The sequence below is a fragment of the Primulina eburnea genome, chromosome 12 (assembly GCF_022965805.1).
Source record: "Primulina eburnea isolate SZY01 chromosome 12, ASM2296580v1, whole genome shotgun sequence".
In the NCBI taxonomy this organism is placed as follows: Eukaryota; Viridiplantae; Streptophyta; class Magnoliopsida; order Lamiales; family Gesneriaceae; genus Primulina; species Primulina eburnea.
In genome coordinates, this window is record NC_133112.1 from 9,779,366 (window position 1) to 9,796,422 (window position 17,057).

The 17,057-nt window shown below is 35.3% G+C and overlaps 1 protein-coding gene across 1 annotated transcript; it reads right to left on the minus strand.

Annotated features, from left to right (window-relative positions):
• Positions 1–1,166: 1,166 nt before the first annotated feature.
• LOC140808264 (F-box protein At1g67340-like) lies at positions 1,167–2,745 on the minus strand. The gene is made up of 3 exons (XM_073165336.1): positions 2,444–2,745; positions 2,199–2,361; positions 1,167–2,002 (listed from the first exon to the last, which is right to left on the minus strand). The coding sequence occupies exons 1-3, from the start codon at positions 2,692–2,694 to the stop codon at positions 1,229–1,231; spliced, it is 1,188 nt and encodes a 395-aa protein (XP_073021437.1). The 5' UTR covers positions 2,695–2,745; the 3' UTR covers positions 1,167–1,228.
• Between the last annotated feature and the right edge of the window lie 14,312 nt (positions 2,746–17,057).

A 17,057-nucleotide genomic window follows, 5' to 3' on the forward strand; every position in this document is an offset into this window, starting at 1 on the left:
ATAATAATTAATAATTAGTGATAAAAGAAGGAATAAGTGCATTCCACTATTAGATGCTCTTTTATAACAATTCTATGTTTTTGTATCTTTATTTTGAAATGGGGAGCATAAAGATTTTCTCAGACAAAGCACATTCTCCACTTGCATAATGCATGTCTCCTTAACTTTTACCTTTGCCCTCTTTCTAATCCATTCTTTTTCTTTAATTTTTTTTTTCTTTTGTGTGCTTTGTTCAATCTTTTGTAATATGACAATTTTTGACCAAAACATATAAAGTGGAATTGAGAAAAATGCATAGAGAAGACGAGTTATGTAGGCTGCGAATGTTCAATAAATGTAACGAAATCCAATCCACGAAATAATTTGATTTATGGAAAACATCCCTCCGAGCTAGTTTCCATCCCGGATCAGTGAGTTCAATTCTTTTTTTTTTTTAAATCCTAACCCTAACCAACCAGCCATTTTTTTTATATTCGAGTTTGATCCCTAACTAAGGGCAGGGCTAAGTGAACTTGGGTTATTTTCACTGGTTTCATTTCCGACAACCAGGTCTTAAGGACATCAACAGACTCCCATAAGTTGATCTTTTGAACCCGCTTCAAGTCATGATGACTTGCTTGAATCGTCGGTTTTAATTTCTTCGTATCCATATTCACCCTAAGTTAAGGCAGATTTCAAGCATTTAATGTGGTAGGTTATTCAATTATTTCACATTAAACATCTCATTTCTTCACCTAATAATTCTGTACAAGACTGACTTAACTGGAATCAATGTTTTCTCCCTTTGTTTTCAAGAATTTGCAGTTGTCATGTGACCCACATTTCATGTGATCTGGTGTGTCCATTGAGAAGTGTGATAAAAGCCCAGCAATATCAATATTTTGTTATCATTTGGTCCTGTTAGTGTACATTTAATAAATATTAATGCAATTTCGAATCATACATGGGATTATATCAAATGAATTCTAAAATTAATTTCTTTGTTTTCATTTTGGATCTGAATTTCAGACTGAATAAATAAACTCTATTTTACAAAGAAAGAGAGGGTAAAAAGTTCACTCGTACAAGAAAAACGACCATAGTAAATGATTAATTAGATTCCTTAAAAAAAAAAATTGGCCTCAAATCTTTCCATTTTCTTCATTCCACTCCCGACTTTTTGCGCTCTCTCTCTCTCTCAAAAGACTCCCGTGCCGTTAACGTCACATTCACAGTCCACGCCTCGCCGTTAAGTCTCCTCCGTGGCTTCTCCGCCGTTACCGTCAATATAATCACCATGGTCATTTCCGTCGCCGTTGAAATAACCTTCGACATTGCCGACATTTTCAGCGACCTCGTTCGCTAGTCTTTCCAAGGGTGCGCACTGTACCTTATGGCGCAGCTTCCAATCCAGCGCCTGGCATGCGCGAGAGCAGTAATTCACTGCTCCGCACACCGAACACCGACGGAATTCAAGCCTCCTAGTCTCGGGTCTCCCGCAACCCGAGTGCGAACACAGACGGAGTCCCGGAGCAGAAGTGTTCCCAATCTGATCCGAAAACCAATCGGCTAAAAACCGGTTCGCCGGATGAGCTTCCCGAGTTGGTACATTACACCCGAAATCACTCAGTAACGGACACCCGTCTCCAGCCACGTGGCGGTTGGGATTCCACGTCAGCCATGAGCTAGGTACCACAGCGGACGGAGCCGCCGCTAGAAAGGTGGCTAACTCGCGCGCGTTGGCTTGAACTAAGAATCGGCGTCCCTCGACGACGTTTTGCTTCACTCCATAACCATCTTGCAAACAGTGGCCAAGCTCCCGAAGTGCGTCGACGTGGCCGAGATACGCCGCGCGTGCGCATAACGCCACGCCTGCCCGAAGGTCTTTTTCATTCTTTGAGCTTCCGCTGCCGTTGAACTGGACGACGGCGAGGGAATAGAGCGCGGAAGCGTGAGATCCGATCGCGGCCTTCGCCATTAATGATGCACCGCTTCCTCGGTTGTGCAAACAGTAGAAACGAATCTGTGTCCGGTAATATTAATATTAATTAATAAAAATCTCAGTAATTAATTTTTAAATATTGGCATTTAGACGTATAATCCAACCGTTGGCACGTGCATAGAGAGTCATTAATTGCAATCGCAAACAAAATATCTTTTTTTTTTATTATTAAACATTATCATCAAATCTGAGGAGAAAAATGCTAAAAAATACCTACCATGCCTAGAATGAAACAGGCTTCGATATTCCCCGCATCCACGCATAATTTGAGGAATCGATGAGCGGACTCGGACCAGTTTTTGGCTTTTACTGCCAGCATTTTCTGAGAGGATTTCGATAACACCAGCGAATGAAGACCTAATCCATTTAGCCTTTTGCATCTGTTGCGCATGAAAAAATTGAATGAATAAAACCGAGATTCAGATACACAACAAACTCTGTAAATAGAAAAATAATACATACGTTATCAAAACATTGATCAAATCAGCAGGACAGACAGCGGAAGAACTGAGTTTACACAGAATAGTCAGCACAATATCGTCCGGCAAAGCATCGAACAAATCACGATCACAAGTAATCTCAGGCGATTTCTTCAACATTTTCCGGCATCCGTTAGTGTCTCCTCCGGAGACCTCCAGTTTCCTTCTCTTCACCGCTCGAGCGACGCACATATTCACTACTTTAGGATAACACACTCCTCTCCTGGTTCTCATGTGTTGTGTGTGTTTTGTGCGTGATATTGTCTTTTCTTCTTGTTAGATATAAATCAGATGTGAAAATATAAGAGGGTTGGCCGGTTGGGTATCTGTTGGAATTACGAAAGTGCCCCTGGGGCTGTCTCGCTTTTGTCAGTATTTTACCCACGTAACGTGGTCAAACGGAGTTGACCAGATCTCTCTCCCACTGCGGTGAAAAGTGAACTCCATTTTTGGACAGTCAATTTTACGGTCTCTTATTATATAGGAAAAAAATTATGTGAGCCGATTTCATATGTCGTATTTTTTTAGACGAATCTCTTTTTTGGATTATCTATGAAAAAATATTATTTTTTATGTTAAGAGTATTGTTTTTTATTGTGAATATCGGTAGGGTTGATCAGTCTCACAAATAAATATTTATAAGATCGTATCACAAAATATCTACTGTATACCGTATATCTGATTTTGAGATATTATTAATTCATTGCGATGTAGCAAAAGTCGAAATTAAATATTTTTACCTATTTCAATTTAACAGATTTTGGGGAGGGAAATATAGTAATTTATATAAATTGAATTCGATAATATATAGTTGGACGAGATTGCACCTGTAGCTGCATGCCTGCATCGCCAGCCAATTCGAAAGCAAGGCAATGGGGCTTGCGCAGAGTCCGTAAAATTGTTGTTATATATGTTATATAGCTATGTCTATTGTGAGACGATCTCACGAATCTTTATCTGTGAGATGTGTCAACATTACCGATATTCACAATAAAAAATAATACTCTTAGCATAAAAAATAATATTTTCATGGATAATCCAAATAAGAGATCCGTCTCACAAAATACGACATGTGAGACCGTCTCACATAAATTTTTGTTTTTTTCGACAACCAATTTTACATTTTCTTTGCCCATTGTTGCTATTTGTTTTTAAAATTTCTCAAGAGATCGCCGTACAAATTAATTTTATGATTTAAACCTAATCTGATTGATTAAAAATTTTATTTTTCTTTATAAATATAAACCGTGTCATCTCATGTCACGAATATAAATTCATAAAATATTTTCGTAGAAAACTTGCTCTTATCTTGTTGAACTTGTTTTTGAAGTGGTTATTTTCTGTCTTGAACTTGCTGAGATAATTATAGATAACCAAATAAAACAAGCCAACCAAAACGAAGCTAGACGTGATTTGCGTTTTGAATCTTTGAAAAAATTGACATAAAAATAAATACTTTGAAAATGATTATTAAAATTCCGTAAAAAAAATTCTTATTGATTGGAATGTGATATAAAAAGAGTCCAATAATGAAAAAGAATTAGTTGATGAAATTAAATGGACATTAAAAGGAGAGTGGGTTCACGTGGTGTGGGGTGAGAGTGGGGGAGTGTTCGTTCATACAAAATACTGGACATGTCCAACCATTCAAGGTCAAACGAGCGATTCAATCAACAAAAACAGAGGTTCAGTTACACTTGTTTGTTTTTACTTGCCATTTTATGTCCTCTGATTTGGCTCAACATACATCGCAATTTACATGAAACCAACACTTTTTTTCCCATTAGTTTCCGAATTACTAGAATATAAAAAATTAAAACTCAAACTCTACTTACATAAAGATTCGAGCTACTCAAGCTCGGTCAAATCAAAATTAAGTATATTTTTAATCGAGACTCATTTACATCCTACGATAATCGTGACATATATATATATATATATATATATATATATATATATATATATATATATATATATGTCACGATTATAGGATGTAAATGAGTCTCGATTAAAAATATACTTAATTTTGATTTGACCGAGCTTGAATATATATATATATATATGGTGTATAAGAAGATTTATATATATAATCTCCATTTGAATTCTTTGTATTTTTCTCTCTAATTTTTTTATAATTTTTTTATTTATTTTGGATTGAGAACTTTGATAAACAGACAAATTATTCTTGCAGCCACCAAAGATATAAAATATCAAGTGGAGAACATCTTAAAATTATATGAAATGCATTTATTTCCAGTGAAATATGGATTTATCTTTTGTGCATGTTATAAGTTCGTGTGAAATATTAATGGGAAAGGAGCGTAATTATGATGGAATTTAATAAATTCGATCAAAGTATTTAAGGTAATTTATATATGTAATATCACAAATGAAAAAAAATGGAAAAATGATTGAAAGGATATATTCCCATAAAAAGAAAAAAAAAACTTAAATAGTTTGAATGATTTTATAAGAACAATAAAAACAAACGAAAATAATTAAAATGAATTGGAAATTAGAAATAGATTAACTACTTAGATGCTACATACTTAACGAATACTATTAAATTGAAATTAACTTGCATTTGGAAAGATGAAATATTATTAAAAAAATGAAATGATCTAGAAGCATTGATTATAATTAATAAATCTATTGAGAAAACAAGCCTAGCTGAGGTTTCTTGATGAATAATTATTAATGAACCATTATATATGTATATATATTAATAATTATTCGAAGGGTCTACGGTCTACCTACCCTATATCATCAAATATTCATGAAATATATATATATATATATATATATATATATATAGACACACATAGGGGTTAGTATTCGGTTAATTCGGTTACAAACCGAACCGAATTAACCGAAAACCGATTTAACAGAAAATTTTTAGACTAACCGAACCGAACCGAATTTTTACAAAAACCGAATTAACCGAACCGAATTAAAATCGGTTATTTCGGTCGGTAACCGAATTAACCGATTTTTTTAAAAAAAAATTTAAATTTTTAAAATTATATATAAAATTAATAATTAATATTCTAAAAAAATTAAAATTTTAAAAATTATACATAAAATTAATAATTAATATTCTATTTTAATCATAATAAAACACTTTATTCGTAAAAAATTTAATTATAATATACAATATTAAATATAAAAATATTATAAATTATATTTAAAACATAATAAAATAAAATCAAAATTATTTATTTAATAATTCGATTAATTCGGTTAAACCGATATTTTTTTACAAAAACCGAAACCGAACCGAATTAACCGAATTAACCGATTTTTGAAAATTTCGAAACCGAATTAACCGAATTAACCGATTTTTGAAAATTTCGAAACCGAATTAACCGAATTAACCGAACCGAATTTCCGAATTAATTCGGTTCGGTCGGTTAAATCGGTTTAATCGAATTTTTGCTCACCCCTAAACACACACGTGAAAATCCTAAATAAGATCCCGAAATGTAATAATAATTAAAATATTTATAGATTATATCAGTAGAAGGATAGGAAGTATAAGTCGATGACTTGGATTTCGATACGGTTGTTTCGACCACTGATGCGAAGCCACGTGAGACCTATAGAAAATTCATCTAGGACAAATTTGGAAATCCATTAGACCACTGACATTATTTATATCAACAAACAGTAGGAATTTACCCAAACAAAATATGATTAAATTTTTTTTGGAACCGGAAAATGACTGAAAATCCTAATCAAATAACTAAAATGCCTAATCAAATATCGAAAGTGCGTAAAATGAAATTATATTTGGTAGAGAGTATTTTTGTGAAAGTTGCTAAATTGTTTATTTGTCGATGAATGATGTGTTAGATCAATTTTATTTATATAGGATTATATGTGAATAATTATGTGTTGTGGGTTGTCAATTAAGTTAAGCTCAAAATAAAGTAATCAACTGAAGTTTCGGGTTATTGGGCTTTAATGTATCTAATAGGTTGTCGACCTTTAATGTGTAGAGACATAAGTATAATTTTTTGTTTTTATGATGAGCTAAAACAGAAATATCATAAGATAATGATAAACATTACCTATATATATGAGTCATGTCCTCAGATCTCGAGTTATCACGTTCCCTATTCTCTTCTCCATTAAGAAAATAGTTTAGAAGAGAAAACTAAATGATTCTCTCAAGGAAAGAGCGCGTAGATATGGAAAATCAATGCACATTCTAAAGAATTCAGAAATATGGCTTCAGTTACGATTCCGCTTAAGATTTCCAGTTAAATTCTTAATGATTTAGCATGATGGATGCTGCGGTTTATGAGTTTCCCCAACAAGTGGTATCAGAGCCACTCATGTTTGACTCATTGAGATTTGTTTGAAGTTTTGGATATTATTTGGATCCAGATCTGAAAAATAAAATTTTATTTAAAACTTTTTAATATGACTTCAGATCTGGAAAATATATTGATATGTTTTCAGATCTGAAAATATTTTGATATAGTTTCAGATCTGGAAATATTTTGGTTGAAAATAAAATCTTTTAAAGTTTCAGTTTTGAAAAAAAGGATTTGGCTGTAAATTTCAAGGATTTGGTACAAGATTTCGTTTTTCCTTCTAGTTTTGTTCAAGAAAAATATTTTGGAGGAAAATCGAAAATTTGGATTAATTTTTTTTTTAAAAATTAACAGTACTGATTCGGGCCGGGTCGACCTGTACGGATTTGGTTCGGGTACGGAATTTCCGAAAATTTAATTTTTTTTTTCGATTCAAGTTTATTCGATTAGTATTAAATATTCAATCATTCAAATAATGATAAGGTTATATGTATTTTTAAAATTGATTAATTGAGATAAAATGTCACAACAGTGACATCTTTTATGAAAATTAATTTTATTTTGAAACAAAAGAATTTTGGTATATGTGATTTATATGAATATTAATCGGCCCAAAGGAAGGTTAATATTTAATATAATTACATATGCACTTGTGGTGGTAAACATGTGATAGTTCGGTTTTTCATGTGAATAATAAATCGGCCCAAATGTAGGTTGATATTTGACATGATAGTTACTATCACTATTTGACTGCTGCACCAGGATATACATCACTTACAAGTTAATTTTTTGTCCAAATATGAAGCATTAACCGAGTACTCGATATTCTGTTATGGGGTTTACATTATTTGAATTTATTGATTATTTATTTGGATATTTGTTTGAGCATGTATATTTGGTTTTCTATTCTCTGTTCATATTTGATTCCTACAAATATTTATTCCAACATAAATTATATTCCTATGTTAAATGGCTCGAATTTTAAATCGTGGCAAGAGAATTTATCGATAGTTCTTGGAGTCATGGATTTAGTCCTTGCGATAAGAGTTAACTCTCCTCCTGCCATTACAGATAAAAGTACCTCCGATGAAAAGAGGGAGTTGGAAGTGGGAGAGATCGAATTGCATGTGTATGATGATCATTAAGAGGGCCATTCCAAAAACATTCAGGGGCACAATGTCTAGCGACATTTCTACGGCTAAGGCTTTCCTTCAAGACCTCGAAAAGAGTTTTGCTAAAAGTGAAAAGTCTGAAATTGGTACACTTTTGGCAACCCTCGTTTCAATGAGGTACATGGGTAAGGGCAACATCAGGGTGTACATTATATAAATCTCTCATCTTGCTTCAATGTTGAAAGCACTGAAGCTTTACTCTCTGAGGACTTTTTCTGGTGCATCTGGTTTTGATATCTTTTCCTCATCAGTTTAACCAGTTCAAGATGAGCTATCATTGTCAGAAAGAAACTTGGTCTCTGAATGATCGCTCATCTCGCACTGTGTCCAGGAAGAGGAAATGTTGAAGCAAGACAAGACAGAAAAGTGCTCATTATGTCTCTACCTCGAAGGATAAAGGAAAGAAAAGGAAGGATAAGAAAGCTGCAGATACACAACCTCCAAAAAACAACAGAAGAATCCTAGTGATTCTCAAAGTTCTGGTTGTTTTTCTGTGGCAGTGATTGACATATGAAGAAACAGTGTAGTAACTATCACGCTAAGAAAAGTATGTATAATTGCTCATGACATGATATTTTATCTTATGCAAATTTTACTATATTATTTACTCGTTATTTACGATATATACATGCTGAGTCTTTAGGCTCACTAGACTTGATTGTTGTAGGTACTGATGATGTAGGGGCCGAGGGCGGGGACCAGTGAGCTAGCTAGGGTTGGCAGTAGTGGAACCCGATGACCTCATTTACAGCACTTGCCATTTTTTTTATGCTCAAACATTTTATCAGTTTTTGGATACTTTAACTTGTTATTTTGGCAAGTAATGATTTCTTCCGCTGCTACTTTGGACATTTAAATTTGATTTATCAGTTGATTTTGTGAATGAGGCAATTTGGATTATTTTAAAAAGAATTTTTTTTAGTTTTTCCGCAAATTTTCAAACTCAAATTTTTGGGCCCTTATAGTATGCTTCTGAATATGGTTTGTTCTGAGGTTAATTTAACTTCAGTGCCTAGACACACATAGTGGATAGATTCTGGTGAAATAACTCACATCTGTGTGTCTATGCAGGGTAACCTGGATTGCCGAAAACCAAGTGATATTGAGAGATTCATCTATGTAGGTGACGACAACAAAGTTGAAGTTGAGGCTATAGGAAAATTTAGATTATTGTTAAAGACGTGAATATATTTGGATCTTTATGAAACATTTATTGTACCGTCTTTTAGACAAAATTTGATTCCATTTCTGCACTGGACAAATTTTGTTTTGCTTGTTCTTTTGAAAATGGAATATTCAGTTTGTTTCTCGATTCAAAATTGATTGGTTCTGATTCTTTATCAGGATACGATAATCTTTATTATTTGGATGTAACTACTTCATTTAATGAATCCATTCAAACAAGTACAGGTACTAAAAGAAAATTAACCAGTGAGAATTCAGCTGCATTATGGCACAAAAGATTGGGTCATATCTCTGAAAAGAGAATAAGAAGACTTGTGTCAGAAGAAATTCTCGAACCTTTAGATTACACAGATTTTAATAATTGTGTTAATTGTATAAAGGGAAAACAAACCAACAAAAGGAGATTTGAAGCCAACAGGTGTTCAGAAGTCTTAGAACTTATACATACTGATATTTGTGGAACATTCCCTTCAGCTTCTTGGAATGGTCAAAATTATTTTATAACGTATACAGACGATTTTTCAAGATATGGCTTCATTTATCTCATTCATGAAAAGGAACTTTCATTGGATGTATTCAAAAACTATAAATCTGAAGTTGAAAATCAATATGGCTTAAAAATTAAAAGCGTTAGATCTGACTGTGGTGGTGAATAATATGGTAGATATGACGGTTCAGGTGAACAATGTTTATGACCTTTTGCTATAGTCCTAGAGGAATGTGGTATCGTCCCACAATACACTATGATGGGTTCGCCCACTATGAATGATGTTGCTGAAAGATGAAACAGAACGCTTAAGGAAATATTGAGTAATATGATCATTCATTGTACCTTACCAGAATCACTCTGTGGAGAAGCACTAAAGACCGCATCATATATCCTTAACAGGGTTCCAACTAATGCAGCGACCAAAACCTCTTATGAACTTTGGACGGGTAAAAAGCCAAATCTTAAAAATCTGCACATTTTGGGATGTCCAGCTGAGGCAAGGCCTTACAGGCCTAATGAAAAGAAACTGGACTCAAAGACGGTTAGTTGTTATTTTATTAGATACTCTGAAAGATTCAGGGGGTACAAGTTGTATGATCCCACAAGTAAGTTGATTTTTGAGTAAGGAAATGCCCGGTTATTTGAGGATGTTGAGTTTGCGATGGGAGATAAAGTAAGGGATATTGTCTTTGAAGAGAAATATGTAAATATTCCCATAGGTGTCTTGAACATTGATCATGATCACATTCTTTGTAGCGTACCATACTTTAAAACTTCTTAAAAATTTGCTGAAATAAATTTTTTTTCTTAAATAATTAATAATCTTTCAAATTGCAATATAAATAAAATGCTTGACTAAATATTTGAAATATAAACGAGTACAAACTATTTCCGTGTCATTAGTGTCACAAAAAAACAAGTTTTCAAAAAGTACTTGTTTAAACCACATGAAGAAATTTCGTTAAAATCAAAGTAAATGAATTTATTATGCATAAAATCCTTGAAACTTAAGCGGTCCTCGGGTCAGGCCTCCGCCCAGTCCGAGCCAACTCACTGGTCCCTACCTCTTGTCTCCTCGAACTCTTCCTCACCTGCATCGATCAAGTCTAGTGAGTCTAAAGATTCAACATGCATAAACTGAGAATAGCAAGTAAAACATAATAAAACCATATACATTTTAAAGTAGCACAAAGATACTTAACCTTTGAACATACTTACATAAACATAGACGTGCCATCATTTCATAAACTTTTTCATAAACATGTTGCATCATACATACTTAAACATGCATAAAAATCATAATTTTGCGTAGAGATATGTTTAGAAGCAAGTGATCCGTAACATAATGCGCCTGATCAGACTAAACAACAATACTGAACTGGCATGGATCATCACAGCTTTCGACCGAACATCCACTCCCATATACATAAGATCCCCGGTCATGCTTTACCGAGTGGATTGGTCCATGGTCATGCTTTACCGCTTCCCAATCCTTATCATAACCCAGTCATGCTTTATCGGGGTGGAGAGGTCCTCGGACACGTTCTCCGGCTTCCAAACCCGTAACATAATTGGTCACATGACAATTCGCATACCTCAAAAACATAAAACATTTTCTTTTTGCACGTCGAACATATTTACATAGCGTTGAGGGCTTCCTTGGATCTCGCTTGGGCTACTGCTGCACATACTAACACATTATTCATGCGACTTAAATTCAATAACTAAACCGTAACAATCGTACCCAATTCTGAAGTTATTAGATAACTTATGATTTTCTAGACCATTCAAGAGATTTTTGGATCAATTTTATTTATATGGGCTTATATGTGAATAATTATGTGTTGTGAGTTGTCTGTTAAGTTAAGCCCAAAATAAAGTGATCACCTAAGATTTCAGGTTATTGGGCTTTAATGTATCTAATAGGTTGTGAGCCTTTAATGTGTAGAGGCATAAGCGTAATTTCTGTTTTTATGATGGGCTAAAACAGAAATATCAGAAGATAATAATGATAAACATTACCTATACATATGGGTCATGGTCCCCAGATCTTGCGTTATCATGTTCCCTATTCTCTTCCACATTAAGAAATAGTTTAGAAGAGAAAACTAAATGATTCTATCAAGGAAAGAGCGCGTAGATCTGGAAAATCAAGACACGTTCTAAAGAATTCAGAAATATGGCTTCAGGTACGCTTCCGCTTAAGTTTTCCAGTCAAATTATTAATATTTAGCATGATGGATTCTGCAGTTTATGGGTTTCTTTAACTTGATGATGCCTGATTTATGTCTTTTGCCCAACCTTATTCTTAGTTTGAGTGGTTTTTCCACTCCTAGCTGTTCAGCTCCCCACTTTTTTGATTGTCCACGATCTCTTCCACTTCTGCCACCAGTCACAATTTTCTTTCACAGTCTCCTTGCTTGGACATTATCTGATTTATTCAAATATATTAATGGGATTCCTATGATATTCCCACTCTTCTTAAATTTATCGGGCTTGGGTTCATTTAACTGGCCCCGATGTAATTTTTGCTACAAAAAAATGTCCCCTGCAGGAATTGGCCTGGCAAGACAATATGGATATATTTAAGGACATATACTATTTCATCTTTCCACTTGCATCAAGGAAACCAAAAATAGCATCTACTAGACTCTTTGCTCTGGGCTGGTAAATTCAACAAGGCCCATTCCTTTATCAGATTTCAAATTACAGAAAAAGACTTACCACGCTCTTCTTCCATCGCGACCAAAGCTCCTTCCCATTCTTCCTCTATTGCAAGCCCTAATATCCAACCGATTCTCAAGAACCCAAACACGAATTTCAAACTCTCGTCTCTCAGTATTTCCAACCCCAAAAATCTTGCTTTGTCGTCGTTTTGTGTCTTCTACTTAGTATTTTGCCGCTACCACTGTCGAAGATCGTTCACGATATTTTTTTATTCTCTTCCCTATGTTGTTTTCACTAAAAAATAAACAGTATGGCTCAAGAATCTTATCCGGTTTCCCACTTCGAATCAAGCACCATGTGCACCGCTTCTGCTCTAGTCGCTGTTTTTGTCGGTGACCCCTGCCTCTTGCCACCATGGTGTGTTGAAACCATATCGGAACGGCCGGAACGAGAAGAGAACGAGGCCCACCTTGATGAAGTTCCAGGGTGTGAGCGTTGATGCTTTGAGGCGTCGTTACGTAGATAGAAAACATCGTGTTATCGATAGAACGACACAGATCGACGAAACGACACGATAAAAAGAAAAAAAAAAAGAATACACGAGCAAAGTATTTTGGAATACTTGAATACACAAATAAACAATTGCACGGCTTGATGTAAAGGGTATTCAAATAGTGGACAAAATATATATCATGAGCATCAATCATTCGCAACACGTGATGCTAGACATCATGACCATGGATATGTATATTCAAGTGAGGCTAGTAATTCTTTTAGGCATTGAGAATTTGGAGACCGTCATCGTCGTGATGAAGCATTATTAAATTCACATTCATTAAACCACACCGACTCCGTTTCGAATCCCCAATTCAATCAATATCCTGGTGGACAACACAACATTGATTTATATCCACGACCATATGGTGAAGATCGATTTTCTCAGTTGAATCTCGAGGGAGAGTATACTGATGATTTATTTCATGCACGTCACTCTTCTTGGTATTAGTCTCGATAGTATAACATTTGCAGGTATTTTTCTATATTAATATTGTCTTAGTTTTATGTCAATATATCATTCTTCAATCAATTTATATTTCAGTTATCATTGTCATTTTATTCTCATTTATACATATAATTGAATATGTTTAACAATAATTTGACTAGGAACGTTGAAAAGTACATCAATTGATCTAAAATGGTGAATCTCGAGTCTAATTCCCGCTCCACCCATCAAAGAAAGAAGAGCTACAGTGATATTTAGCTATTTATATTGAGAAATTTTCATCAAATAATAAAATAATTAAATTGATTGTAAAATATTAATTTTAGTTGATGTTTTTAGTTTATGTTAAATAATATGTAACTCTAAAGTAAGTTTTGAAGAAATTTGATTCCAATTTGGGTCAACATATGTACCTCCAATTGAAAGATTGTAAAATATTAATTTTAGTTAATGTTTTTTAGTTGATGTTAAATAATATGTAACTCTAAAGTAAGTTTTGAAGAAATTTGATTCCAATTTGAGTTAACGTATGAACCTCCAATTGAATTTTTTTTCAAAAGTTTAATTGATTATAACTCAAAACTTTCTTAATAGTATATTTCAATTTTGAGAGGGTTGTGAAAATTTCGATAAATCACAAAGATATGCTTTGTGATTCTTTGTGATTCAATAAAGCGTGAATAAAATTTAAAAATATATTTACTATATTGTTTTCATCAAATAATCTATTTAAATGATATTTATTTTGATTTATATATTTTTAAATATTTTTCATATTAATTTTTAAAAAATATCCACCCCGTGACTGTTTTGCGAAATGTCATGAGAACTGAAACGATGACCTCTGCGACGATATCCGTGACCGCGATTGTGAAACATTCTCCACTGCTACTGTCGAAAATTGTCAAGCTTGGTTGGCCTATCATCTGACCATCACAGATTTTCCGTTCACCTTTCCTGCCGCCAGATATAACACGTCCTCTCATTGTCATTGCTTCCCCCCGTTTCCATTACATTCCATGAATTTGCCGCCATCCAACTCGTTTCTGTTTCAAAACTCACCGCTGGAATTCGATTGGGTTTCAATCTGTTTTCCTCAATTGATGTGGCCACTGCTCAAATTCTTCTCCTTCTATTGCTATCAGTGATCTTCTTCCCTCTTTTTTGAATCCCATGCGATGTTGTTCGATTCTTTGTCCTATAGAATTAATCATAACATTGTTCGTGTTTGTGTAAGACATGTTTACCTTGAATTGCTCGTTGAATCTTTGAGGAAATTGAAGGACTGATAACATATAACTGGTTTCTTGACGTGGTTGTTTTCTATTACAATTCTCTCTGGTCCCGGCGTTGGTTCTGAACTTGCCAAGGAAACCACTATCTTGTGCAGTAGGTACAAACTCCTTCTCGTTATGTTATGGACTTTTAGGGAAAGTGTAGCAGTAGTTTACATTCTTTGATTCATAAGTGCGCCATTGGGGTAATTCCATATCCCAATTTTTTGAGGCATCATCAACTCCCCCATCAAATACCTATATCCTATCACTGGCCACATTATTCCTTCTTCTACACCCAATATAACATGTATATAATTGTCTTCTCTAGCTTATATTCTTTTGTATGAGCCTATTTATTTGGGTGTTACTGGCAACTGATTGACCTTATTACATATATTCACGGGGACTGAAGTTTGAATATTTTTTCTATGTGGGTAGTGGTTTTTAACTCATAGACACTTGTCTGTTCAGATCCTATCCTTGATACTATTATCTCATCTCTAGGCATTCTGGATGTGCCAAATATCTCATCGGATGTTATTAATCCATCCACATCTACCATTGCTCACACTGGTTCTTCTGAGGTCACGGCATCCATCCTAGATTCTGTCTTGGCAACTCTCTTTTCCCAACCTCTCATGCCTATTGTATAAGGTATGTTTTTGGCAGCCATTAGTTGGTCTTCTTGCACTTGTGCTTTTCATTTTCCTGACCAAGTTCGATATGTCATTTTACTTGCTGTAGTTGTATCTAGTTCTAGCAAACCACCAATCGAGTCAGGGACTTCTCAAAAGTTTGTTGCTACTATAGAAGTATAGTATTACCCCTTATTTTTTTATGGATGCATACTTTTTTTGCTACCTTGCTCTATTATAACTTTTCTGATGTGTGTAATGCAAGAACACCACCTCACACTCTCTTGCTTCTGCCACTATTGGCCTTCTTTTTGTATATATTGTTTGTATATTTGTTGATAACAGATAATATTGGATTGAGAGTTGGCCTTGGGTTGGGCTCAACTCTGGCGTACTGGACACTTAAGTGTTGGTGTCGTCTTGGGGCATTTCGCAACATAGGTAATTTTGAACCCTTACGTGACCTTATGTTCTGGCTACATTTATTTAAATCAAAAAACCAATATATATAAATAAAGGTGGCAAAAACCCACTCCCACGAGGTGAAATTTTCAAGAATCACACGTTGATCTGTCATAATCTTTCCACGTTTTCCTTTCTTATTCTTTATTTTTCTCGGAGTTGGATACACAAGCCTAACTTCTCACTTCCACGTCTCATTATGTCGCGCTTTTCAGGTAGCCCGGAATCCCACTTTTTGGGTTATCACCTTTTTGGCATATTCAAATTTCAAATTTCATCAGGTGATCATCTCTAGGCATTCTGGATGTGCCAAATATCTCATCGGATGTTATTAATCCATCCACATCTACCATTGCTCACACTGGTTCTTCTGAGGTCGCGGCATCCATCCTAGCTTCTGTCTTGGCTACTCTCCTTTCCCAACCTCCCATGCCTATTGCATAAGGTGTGAGGCCCGGGGCCGAAGAGGGCGGGGGGTGTTCGCCGGTGCCATGAGGTGGCACAGACAATGAGCGGCTCCTGGCAGGCTTCTAGGTGGAGGGAACATGAATGAACCGTTCTTACATCGGAAGGAGAGGGATTCCGAGACTGTTCAATGTAATGGACTGTACAGTTGAAGAGGGCTTAAAAGATTTGATTGGTACTACTCATATCATGAAAGTGCATCTTCTTTTCGGTAGCTCATCACATAAGAACTCCAAAGTTAAGCGTGCTTGACTTGGGGCAATTTTGGGATGGGTGACCTCCTGGGAAGTTTCTTAGGGTGCGTGTGAGTGAGGACATAAGCACGCTGGAAAGACCCGTATTGATACAGTGAGGACCGTCGTTGAATCTGGGGTGTTACAAGTGGTATCAGAGCCGACCTCTCCGAGTACGGTGTGGTTCGGGGACGAACCAAGCAGAAGCTGGTGGGCATGTGAGGCCCGGGGCCGAAGAGGGCGGGGGGTGATCGCCGGTGCCATGAGGTGGCACGGACAATGAGCGGCTCCTGGCAGGCTTCTAGATGGAGGGAACATGAATGAACCGTTCTTACATCGGAAGGAGGGGGATTTCGAGACTGTTCAATGTAATGGACTGTACAGTTGAAGAGGGCTTAAAAGATTTTATTGGTACTACTCATATCATGAAGGAGCATCTTCTTTTCGGTAGCTCATCACATAAGAACTCCAAAGTTAAGCGTGCTTGACTTGGGGCAATTTTGGGATTGGTGACCTCCTGGGAAGTTTCTTAGGGTGCGTGTGAGTGAGGACATAAGCACGCTAGAAAGACCCGTCTTGATACAGTGAGGACAGTCGTCGAATCTGGGGTGTTACATAAGGTATGTTTTTGGCAGCCATTAGTTGGTCTTCTTGCACTTGTGCTTGTCATTTGCCTGACCAAGTTCGAT

Coding starts and splice junctions, on each gene's coding strand:
- LOC140808264 (XM_073165336.1), bottom strand. CDS start 2,694: ATGAGAACCAGGAGAGGAGTGTGTTATCCTAAAGTAGTGAATATGTGC. Junction 2,362..2,443: donor TTGATCAATGTTTTGATAAC/GTATGTATTATT, acceptor CATGCGCAACAG/ATGCAAAAGGCTAAATGGAT. Junction 2,003..2,198: donor CCTGTTTCATTCTAGGCATG/GTAGGTATTTTT, acceptor TACCGGACACAG/ATTCGTTTCTACTGTTTGCA.